The 11047-nt window shown below is 45.5% G+C and overlaps 1 protein-coding gene across 2 annotated transcripts in view; it reads left to right on the top strand.

The window, feature by feature from the left end:
* The first annotated feature begins 1035 nt into the window (after window positions 1-1035).
* Window positions 1036-11047, top strand: part of LOC132677864 (T-cell surface glycoprotein CD1a-like) — a 50709-nt gene continuing 40697 nt past the window's right edge. Inside the window, exons 1-6 of one of the 2 annotated variants that reach the window (XM_078440927.2) lie at window positions 1038-1323; window positions 1876-2142; window positions 2824-3102; window positions 3302-3586; window positions 3913-4003; window positions 4148-4738. In XM_078440927.2, the coding sequence (XP_078297053.1) occupies window positions 1263-1323; window positions 1876-2142; window positions 2824-3102; window positions 3302-3586; window positions 3913-4003; window positions 4148-4193 (1029 nt within the window). In that variant the 5' untranslated portion in view covers window positions 1038-1262 and the 3' untranslated portion in view covers window positions 4194-4738. Of the gene's footprint in view, window positions 1324-1875; window positions 2143-2823; window positions 3103-3301; window positions 3587-3912; window positions 4004-4147; window positions 4739-11047 lie in introns of those variants that run through there. The other variant, XM_078440925.2, reaches the window with a different exon arrangement.

Below are 11047 nucleotides of genomic sequence, written 5' to 3'. Positions count from 1 at the left end.
GAGTATTACTTAGCAATCAAAAAGAATGAAATCTTGCCATTTGCAACTACGTGGATGGAACTAGAGGGTATTAGGGTAAGCAGAATTAGTCAGAGAAAGACAAATGTCATATGACTTCACTCATATGAGGACTTTAAGATACAAAATAGATGGACATAAGGGAAGGGAAGCAAAAATAACATAAAAACAAGGAGGGGGACAAAACATAAGAGACTTTTAAATATGGAGAACAAACTGAGGATTTCTGGAAGGGTTGTGAGTGGGGAGACGGGCTAAATGGGTAAGGTACATTAAGGAAGACACTTGTTGGGATGAGCACTGGGTGTTATATGCAGGGGATGAATCACTGGATTCTACTCCTGAAATCATTATTGCACTAGATGCTAACTAACTTGGATGTAAATTAAAAAAGAAAAAAAGAAAGAAAGAAAGAAAGAAAGAAAGAAAGAAAGAAAGAAGGAAGGAAGGAAGGAAGGAAGGAAGGAAGGAAGGAAGGAAGGAAAGGACCACGGGCTCAAAATGACGGTTTGGGCCAGGCCAACTCCCCAAACCTTGTTTAATACCTAACCTAAGTGCAGTTCCAGCCTCCCCCAGAAATGTAAGTCTTCATGCATCAGTGAGGAATTTACAAATGAGGTCCTCTGTCACATGAGCCCTCTCCCTCCCCCAAGGAGGGGAAGTCATCTGCATGATCAGACCCCCTCTTCTTCCCAATTACTGGAGGGTGACCTTTAAATTTATCTGGTTGATTTTATTTTTTAACACAAGCAGTGACACATCAGAGATGTGAACGGGCTGGGGTGAGGGTGAGACATGAAGGAAGTTCTTGGGCAGTGTCCCAAGGACTGGAGAGACAGGGTGACAGCAGGGTCCAGGGTTGGGTGCTGGGGAGCCGTGTGTCTTCATGGGTTACTGTCTGGATGAGGAGAAAAGGCATGGAAGGTAGGGTCCCTTTTCCATGCTACAGGAGACTTGTTCCCCAGCCTGAACAGGGCCTGAATCAGGGCCTCAGGGAGCAGGATGGAGGCTGGTGACAGGGAGAAGCTGGAAGCCGAGAGGAGGGTCAGACCCGGAGGGGAAGTGAGAGTCTGAGTAGGTGTCCAGGGTTGAGGGCGGAGTCCATCTGCATTGTCGGGGAGACTCAGGGCAGGCGTGTGTGTTGAGAAGGAAGTCAGAAGAGAGGGGCTGCGTGTGGGGAGGTTTGTGAGAACAGATGCCAAAGACCCACTTTCGGAGAGAAAGAAAGAACATCTGCACATAAGATGCTGTTGTTGCAACTGGTGTTGCTCACGGTTCTTGTCCCAGGCGGTAACAGTGACGATGGTGAGGATGTGGCCCTGCCTGGTCAGTGCAAGAGTGTTTGTCTACATTTGTGTGATGTGTGTCATGTGTGCACATGTGTTGTTGTGTACATGTGTGCATGTGTGTATATGTGTATGAGTATGTGTGTATATGTGCCTGTGTGTGTATCTCTGTGTGTTTCTGCCGTGTGTGCACGTGTGTGGGTGGGTGTCTGTATGTCTGTGTTTGCATCTGTGTCTATATGTGTGCATATCACGTGTAACTCTGAGCGTGTGTGTATGTGTGTGCATTGGTGTCTGTGCGCATGTGCACACATGGTGTGGGTTCCCCAGCACATTCCTGGGGAGTGAGGCATGTCCACCTGGTTCCTCCCTGAGCCTCCCTGACCCCAGGGCCTTGTGCTCTTCTGAATGGTGGGTGCCAAGCTCGGGGCTCTGGGGCAGCACTTGTCTCCAGAGGGAACTACGGCTCCCTGTCCTCCAGATTTTGGTGCCCCTCCCTGGCCCCTTTTGCTGATTCTCTCTCCTTCCCTCTGCCTTCCTCTTTCTCAGTCTATCTGTTCTTCTGGCACAGACTTCCAGGAGCCAATCACTTTTCGAATCATCCTGACCTCATCTTTTTACAACCGTGCCCGGACACAAAATCAGGGTTCAGCTTGGCTGGGACAGCTGCAGACTCATGGCTGGGACAGCAAGACCGGAGCTTTCATTTTCCTGCGGCCTTGGTCCAGGGGCAACTTCAGCAAAGAGAGGCTCATTGAACTAGAAAAGTTATTCCATTCATACTCCATTAGATTTCTTCAGGTATTTCAGGACCATGTCAGTCAATGGCAGCTTGAATGTGAGTTCAGGTCCCTCAGGGCAGGTGGGATGGAGGTGGTCGGTGTGTGTGTAACCTTGAGTTCCTTCTTCCTCCTGGGTAGACCCTCCACTGGCTGCTGAACCTCTCGACTCCCCATTGTAAAACTGAATCACATCCCTCTGTTCACGGGGCAGAAGCCAGACCCTGATTCTCGAAAAGCTTTATGTCTTCTGCTCCTTCCCCTCCTCTCGTTGACCTCAGGCTGTGCTCTGAGGCCTCCAGTAATGTCTGCAGTGACCACCCCATTCCCTGGCCTGCAGCCAGACATCCTCCTCTCCCTTACTCTGTGACTGATCCTTGAAATGTGCTTTTTTCTCCATTCAATCCCCTCAGTGACCTCTGTCTGTGTGTTTCAGTACTCCCTGCCCTCCTTTCACCCCAGACGGTTTCATCCCAGCTCTTCTGAGGACCCCTCCCTGTCCTCTGCCCACACCTTCCCATCTCTCTTCCAACATTTATTCCTTCCTCAGTCATTCACCTTTTCCTCTGTCTCCAGCGACCACCATTTCCCCTCTCTCTAAGCCTTCACTCAAACCAAAATCTCCCGTTCCTTCTGATACCCTCAGTTTCTCCTTCTGCTTCCACTGTCCCTGGCTTCCATTTACCACATCTCATCTCTTTCCCTCCCCCTTTCTTGTATCTCATACCCCCTTTTCCAAGATCCCTTTCAGGTCCAGCTGGAAGGAGGCTGTGAGCTGCACCTTGGAGAAGCATCAGTAGGATTTGCGCGGGTTGCATATCAAGGATCAGATCTCATGAACTTCCAGAACACGTCATGGTGGCCATCTCCAAAGGGAGGAAGGAGGGCTCAGCAGGTCTGCACAGTCTTCAATCAGTACCATGTGGTCAATGTAAGAACACAGGCAGAAATCAATGACATCTGTCCCCATTTCCTCTTGGGTCTTCTTGACGCAGGAAAGACAGATCTGCAGCGACAAGGTCAGTCCTGCTCCCTCCCTCCAAGCATTCTCTCTCTGTACTCAAAAATTTGCCACATTTCCTCAAATTCAGGGTGAGAAGGTGCCAAGAAGGAGAGGGGATGATGCTGACAGGTTTCTAGAGGTGGAAAGACGTGTGTATCTAAAGCGATGTGAAGATCTACCTTCTACGTCTGAGAATTCCTGTCCTGTCTCTGCAGTGAGGCCAGAGGCCTGGCTGTCCACTGGCCCCAGTCAGAGTCAGGGGCCTGGCCATCTGCTCTTTGTGTGCCACGTCTCTGGCTTCTACCCAAAGCCAGTGTGGGTGATGTGGATGCGGGGTGACCAGGAGCAACAGGGCACCCGACGAGGTGACGTTTTGCCCAATTCTGACTGGACATGGTATCTTCAGACGTCCTTGAATGTGGAAGCCAGGGAGGCAGCCGGCCTGTCTTGCCGAGTGAGACACAGCAGTCTAGAAGGCCAGGATATTGTCCTCTACTGGGGTGAGAAAGGGCTGGTGTCCAGCTGGGAAAGGGTGGTCCTCCAGCAGTGCAGGAGAGATAGATACAAAGTTGGGATTCTAAGGACTCCAGATCATAAAGGACTAAAATTAGTGACCTAAGAAATGGAGAGCTGGGTGTTAGGGTCCTGTAGATACAGCAGGAAGCAGAGGGTTGGTTGAAGGGTCCATCTGTGAGCAGGGATGGGAGAGGAGAAAGAGGAAGGGTGGTTGGTGAGGCAGAGGGTGACGGGAGCAAAAAGGACCAGGTAGGTGCAGGTCAACCCGGGGTGGATGGGAATTGACACCCTCTGTGCACCAAACCCACAGAGCAGCACCGCCCCGTGGGCTTGGTATTCCTGGCGGTGGTCGTGCCCCTGGTGCTTCTGGCAGGTCTTGCATTCTGGCTCTGGAAGCGCTGGTAAGTCTGAAACCACCTTCCTGCTCTTTCCCAACTGTGTCCCCACCTTCCTGTCTGTCCTCAGCCCTCCTCCAAATCCATGCCCCTTCCCCTGAAGTCCTCACCTCCACCTGCTGCAGAGCATTTCCAATCTGTTCCTCCCAGGAAATCACACTGGAGACATCAGTGCACTGGCCTTCCTTTGGAGTAAGATCCCTGCAGCCCTGGTTCCAGCACTTACCTAAGCCCAGCTCAGTGGTGATGGATTTGCAAGTCTCTGTGTGCAACTTTCAACTTTCCTTTCTGCTCAATGATCAGTTGTCAATATCAGCTGAGTGTCATTTAGTGGGATGTGTTGTTCTCACCTCTTTCTGGGACTTAAATCTCAAAATTCTCTCAAAGTAAAATGAAGTCTGAGTACCTCCCTGGGTCACAGGCAACAGATGTCATTTCCTCCTGGGAGCCCTCCCCAATTCACAAGTGGAAGGAGTCTGTGCTTTGTGAGAGTTTCACACCACCTTTAGTTTCTTTTTGGAAATATATGCCTCCCTTCCCATCCTTTGTGACCACGCAGTTAGGTCCATTTTCCCTTCTAATTTGTAGACATTTTGTGGGCAAAGTCCATGTCTTTTTAATACTTGTATCCTCAAAAAAAAAAAACAAAAAAAACCTTGTATCCTTGGCAAGGAGTCTCACCTGCATGGAATATGTCCTCAACAAATACCTGTGTTGAATTTATGCCAATTTTATACTTTTTTCTTTTTCTCGTGATTCCTGTCATGTTTGTGGTAGTTGAGATGTTTGATGCTCTTTTTGTGAAAGGTCTTCTCATTTTTGCCTCGAGACTTGATACCTTCATGGTTCCTTGGTAACATCTCTGAACCCCTGAGGAGAACACAGTTTTGTCTGTGGATATTTCTATTATTTAAACCAGACACCTGTTGGAGTGGACCTATTGTGGATGAAAGGAGGAGGACAGATGCAGGTCCTGGCTGTTTGAGGCCCTCAGGACAGCAGCAGAGACGTCACCTTGGGGTTTGTTGGCAATATAGGGGCTTGGGGTTCACTGCATCACAATTTTCTTTTTAAGAAAATCAGCAGGGGATTTATAGGTGCATAAAATACGATGCCCGAGAGGTAGCACTGCCAGTGTGTCCTTGGAGGGAAATGAGTGGGTCCAGAAAAGAGAACAAGAGTGTTGTGCTCAGGAAAGAACGGGGGTCTGGCAGGGAGAGGGCATACAGAGCATCCTCACATTCGTGGCTGCTGTGTTACAGTCGCTGAGGGCATGGAGTCAGCCACATGAGCTGTTATTCCTGGGGGAAATACAGGGTTACAGATCTTGGAGCTTTTGCCCCTTGATGAATACACAGCCTTGTTTCACGTGTGTTTTTGTTTAAAGACAGCATATATATATGCTTTATTTACCAATACTGAAATGCCAGCTCAGAAGTGTTTCACATTTCTAGCCTTGGGTACTGTGGTCACCAGTGGTCACCAGTGTCTTTGGCTTTCAGTCTCACAGCTCTGCTGCCCATGATGCTCTTAGAAACAAGCAAGAAATGGTCACCATCTCATGCCTCCATGAATATAGCTCCTTTACTGTTATGTCATCATTGTGTCCTAAATATGACTTTAGTACTTTCTGGAGTGGCTCCACATGGACATCACAAATTTCCTGTTCATTTTCCTGGATTTTTGCATTGTTGATTCATTGCCACTGACCTCATGGCCCACAACTCTGCCTTGTGAGCCTGAGTGAGCCTTACCCGCACAGGTGTTTTTGTCTGTGAGGCACATCCTGCCTTCTGTGCTTAGGGCCACCCATGCTCCTTGTAGCTCTGGGATTCAGGGTCATTTTAAATACAAAATCACCAAGAAAGAGCATGTAAGTGAGGAAAGTGTGGTACCAAATGGATCATGAATGGGCACATGTTTGCAGTGTGGGAATTCACACAGGAAGGCAGAGCGGTACCTGGTTCAGCCTCACCAGGGAACATGTGGGGTGTGTGACACATGTTGGCCACTCTATGTGTCCATGAACAGCAATAAGCACATGTGTCTGGGGTTACATATCAATGCCAGTAGGTAGACCAATCTGTACAGACAGACTCCGTGAATAATGAACATGAACACTTGTGACTTATGACCCCAAAAGCAGTGGAAACATCCATGGATAGACTTTAGTTACTATAGATTTCATTAATTCACTCAATAAACCTTTCTCAAGCCCTGACCATGCAGCAGGGACATTTGGAGTATAAGGTAGTGGGAAGAAAAGGTCATAGTCTTTGGGGTTTGAAAATTTTGCTTTCTTGATTTTTTAAGATTTTAATTGTTGTTTCTAAATAGTTTCTTAGTACAGGAATTTTCTGGGTTTACTTAGGGGAAAGGGACTTAGCTGTAATTTGTTCAGGGTCTGAGAGGAGAGGCTCAGGGCAGAAGAACATTCAGAGGGACCCAAGTGCAGGCTCCCACCGTTGCACATGTGGACATTTCTGGAATAATAATCTTAAGATGGGAGAGGTGGCAAAGGTGAAAAACATTGGTAGGGAGAGAGAAAATCATGGGACTTCTCCAAACTTCTCTTCTAGATTGGACTGTTGGCCTACTTCTCTAGGGTCTAGTCTACTTTGTCACCCTCGTATGGCCACCTTGTGGCTTTTGGCTGGTTGACTCCACTCTCATGTGTAGCCCTGAACTCTTATCAGCCCGAGTCCATCAGGAGAAAGCATCCTTGACAATGTGACGGGAGAAAGATGGACATGTAACTTCCAGTTTGGCCAATCATCAGACAGAAGCCACTTATCCTTGCCCAGAGTGATGGGCACTGGCTCCAGGTGGCTCAGGTTACAGGTGTTCTGATTCTTGTGGTCAATGGCAGGCAATGAGATGGTCTCTCTTGTCCTGGATAAGAAGGTTGGGGTATGAAGTGTGAAACTATGATCCATTTTTCAGCATATGAGAAGCAAGGCTGAGGATAATACCTTCATGCAAGAAGGCAGAGAAATTGTATACATGAAATTTTCCTGGAAAGTAGGATCTAAAGTGTTCTCAACACAAGAATGAAAAAGAAAAGAATAGAAAGAGCAGAGGATCCAGACGTGAGGTGGTGGCTGTGCTAACTAGTGGGATTGTGGGCCTCATGTCACCATGAACACACACACTGAACATCAAATGGTACTTCATTTTATGTTTTTAAAAGAAACGGAGTGGGGCACCTGGGTGGCCCAGTCAGTTGCGTATTGGACTTTGGCTCAGGTCATGATCTCATGGTTTGTGGGTTTGAACCCTGCATCGGGCTCTGTGCTGACCTCACTCATTGCCTGAAGCCTGCTTCATATTCTGTGTCTCCCTCTCTCTCTGGCCCTCTTCCTCTCACGCTCTGTCCCTCTCTCTCAAAAATAATAAACATTAAAAAAACCCAGAATATATTGGACAACAATTAAAAGTATTTAAACATGGATCAATGTAAATAAAATATTAATTTTCATAATCTGTTTCAATTCATGTGTTCTTGATCAATTCTGCATTTTCCTTCCAAAATGCTGCATGCGCCACATGAGCCCAAGGCGGCCCCAGAATGGCTCACTAACAACACAGGGACCAAACCCTGCACACAACAGGCAAGGACAGCTATTGCAGATGACTGACTGAAGGACAAAGTAGATCATCCACCACAGCAGGGCACATGCACACACACGAGAGAGACACCCCTGAAGTACCAGGTCCTGGTGAACAGGGACACTACGCTGCGGGTCACAACAGGAACTTTTCTTCATAAGGCCACTCCTTTCAGGAGCAGGAGACATAGTTAACTTTCCTATCACACAGAGACAGACCCAGGGACTTGGAGAAAATGAGGGGACAGAGGAATATGTCCCCAAATGAAAGAACAGTACAACATAACAGCAAGAGCGGTAAGTGAAAAGGAGAGAAATGATATGCCTGATAGAGATTTTATTTCTTTATTTTTTTCTCCAAATTTTTATTTAAATTGTAGTTAGTTAACATATGGCATCACATTGGTTTCAGTAGTAGAATTTAGTGATGCATCCTTATACACAATACCCAGTGCTCATCACAACAAGTGCCCTCCTTAATACTCATCACCCAATTAGCCCATCCCCCCATCCACCGCCCTCCACCATCCCTCAGTTTGTTCTCTCGTTAAGAGGCTCTTACCGTTTGCCTCCTTCTCTCTCTCCTTTGTCTCCCTCCCATAAGTTATTGTGTTTTGTTTCCTACATTCCACATATGAGTGAAATCAGATGGTATTTGTCTTTCTCTGCCTGACTTATTCGCTTAGCATAATACGCCCTAGCTCCACCCATGTTACACACACACCACGTCTTCTTTATCCATTCATCAGTCAATGGATATTTGGGCTCTTTCCTCAGTTTGGCTACTGTTGAAAATGCTGCTATAAATATCGGGGTGCATGTACCCCTTTGAATCTGTATTTTTGTATCCTTTGGGTAAATACCTAGTTGCACAATTGCTGGATCATAGCGTAGTTCTATTGTTAACTTTTTGAGAAACCTCCACACTGTTTTCCATAGTGTGGGCCATTTTGCGTTCCCATCAACAGTGTCAGAGGGTTCCCCTTTCTCTTCATCCTTGCCAACATCTGTTGTTTCCTGTGTTATTAATTTTAGTCATTCTGGTAGCTGTGAGGTATTTTGATTCATATTTCCCTGATGATGAGTGACTTTGAGCACCTTTTCATGTGTCTGTTAGATATCTGGATGTCTTCTTTGGAAAAATGACTATTCATGCCTTTTCCATTTCTTAACTGAATTATTTGTTTCTTGGGTGTTTAGTTTGATAAGTTCTTTATAGATTTTGGATACTAACCCTTTATCAGTTATGTCATTTGCAAATATCTTCTCCCATTCTGCCAGGAGCCAACCCATCCAGCTTTCCTGATGGCACAACCCAGGTGGTTGGTGGAAGGGCAACGCACAGCAACCCTCCAAACGGGAAGCTACTGGTATCCCTCCTGTTACTCATCATGGCCATCCCCATGGTCCAATTGGCATTGATGATTCAAAATAAAGCCTTGGGGGCAAACTCGGGGATATTTTCTGGGGATGAGGGAAAAACCATGAGAATCCGAAGACGGATAATGAAACCTTATATCTAGTCAGTGCCACCCCCGCCTGCCCATCCCCTATCTAAAGGAAGGATAGAGCCATATATTTCCCAGCCAAGGAGGGGGGCAAATGGGTTTGAAACCCCAATCCGGCAACAAAGGAATGTATCTATGGATACAAGTTACTCCAACCCCTAGAACCACTTGGCCCCCAGGAGGCATTCCAGAGCATAACTGGACCTGGTGGGTTAAGGTACAGAATGGTTCATTAGTTCCTAGATATACATTGTCTCTCTGGGAGCACATGAAATGTGGGTTCCCAGGGCCCTCTTGGTTTCCTCCTGGCACCCCAGACCAAAGCGAATACTTTTGTTCCTTGTACCGCAAATGGTTCAAAGGAACAATTAAGAAGTCATGTCCCTGTAAATGTTCCACTTGAGGTGTTGAGAGCTAGATGACCTTTCATGAAAATAGTGAAGCAAACACTTTATAAACTATAAATAAACGTAGATACATAATGAAAGTAGTATGAAGAAATCAATCAATAAGCAGAGGGCGGGAGGGAATATTTCAAGAAAATAACTATGTTATTCCTTAATGGGTGATTATATAAAGGAACACTTTTAGAATTAGGTAATGTCGAGAAACACAGATGACGCACGCTACAAGGAAATTGCTAACAAATATGATGCCACGTTTGCCACAATAAAGTGGCCAGTCTAACCCACTGCTGTTGTCTGTGTCCATTTGTTATTTTTGCCAATGCCGTTCATCCTTCGGGAACCCCTGGACCTGCTGGGGCTGGACATCAGCACCATTCCTTAGGCTGCTCTCAGTTTTAGTTGATAGTTTCCTTGAGTGTACAGAAACTTCTTATCTTGATCAAGTCCCAATAGTTTATGTTAGCTTTTGTTTCCCTTGCCTCCAGCAACATGTCTAGTAAGAAGTTGCTATAACCAATGTCAAAGAGATTGCTGCCTGTGTTCTTCTCTAGCATGTGATAGTTTCTTCTCCTAAATTTGGGTGTTTCATCCATTTCAAATTTATTTTTACGTATGGTGTAAGAAAGTGGTTCAGTATCATTGTTCTACATGTTGCTGTCCTGTTTTCCCAACAGTGTGTGTTGAAGAGACATTTTTCCATTGGATATTCCTTCTTGCTCTGTTGAACTTTAGTTGACCATATAGTTGTGGGTTTTCTAATTGTTCCATTGATCTATGTGTCTGTTTTCATGCCAGTAGCTTCCTGTCTTGATGACTACAGATTTGTAAATATAGTTTGAAGTTCAATGTCATGATGCCTCCAGTTTGCTTTTCTTTTTCAAAAGTATTTTGGCTATTCAGGGTCTTTTGTGGTTCCACACACATGTTAAGATTGATTGTTCCAGCTCTGTGAAAAATGCTGGTGGTATTTTGATAGGGATTGCATGAAATATGTAGATTGCTTTGGGTGGTATAGACATTTAAAAAATGTTTGTTCTTCTAATGCATGAGTATGAAATATTTCCCTATTTATTTGTGCCCTGTTCAATCTTTTATAAGTGTTCTATTGTTTTTAGAGAACAGATTGTTTACCTCTTTTGTTAGGTTTATTCTTAGGTATCTTATGGGTTTTGGTGCAATTGTAAATGGGATCAATTCCTTGATTTCTATTTCTGTGCTTTGTTATTGGAATATAGAAATGCATCATATTTCTGTACATTGACTTTATATCCTGGAGCTTTGCTGAATTCATGTATCAGTTCTAGCAAATTTTTGGTGGAGTCTTTTGGGTTTTTTTTTTTACATGGAGTATCACGTAGTCTGCAAATAGTGACAGTTGGACTTTTTTCTGGATGATTTAGATGCCTTTTATTATTATTTTTCTGTTGTTGTCTGATTGCTGAGGATAAGACTTCCACTACTAGATTAAATTGTAATGGTGAGGGTGGATATCCCTATCTTGAACCTGACCGTAGAGGAAAAGTTCTT

Source organism: Panthera onca, chromosome F1 (assembly GCF_046562875.1).
Source record: "Panthera onca isolate mPanOnc1 chromosome F1, mPanOnc1 haplotype 2, whole genome shotgun sequence".
In the NCBI taxonomy this organism is placed as follows: Eukaryota; Metazoa; Chordata; class Mammalia; order Carnivora; family Felidae; genus Panthera; species Panthera onca.
The sequence above is the reverse complement of the archived record's forward strand: the minus strand, read 5'-3'. Positions and strand labels throughout refer to the sequence as shown.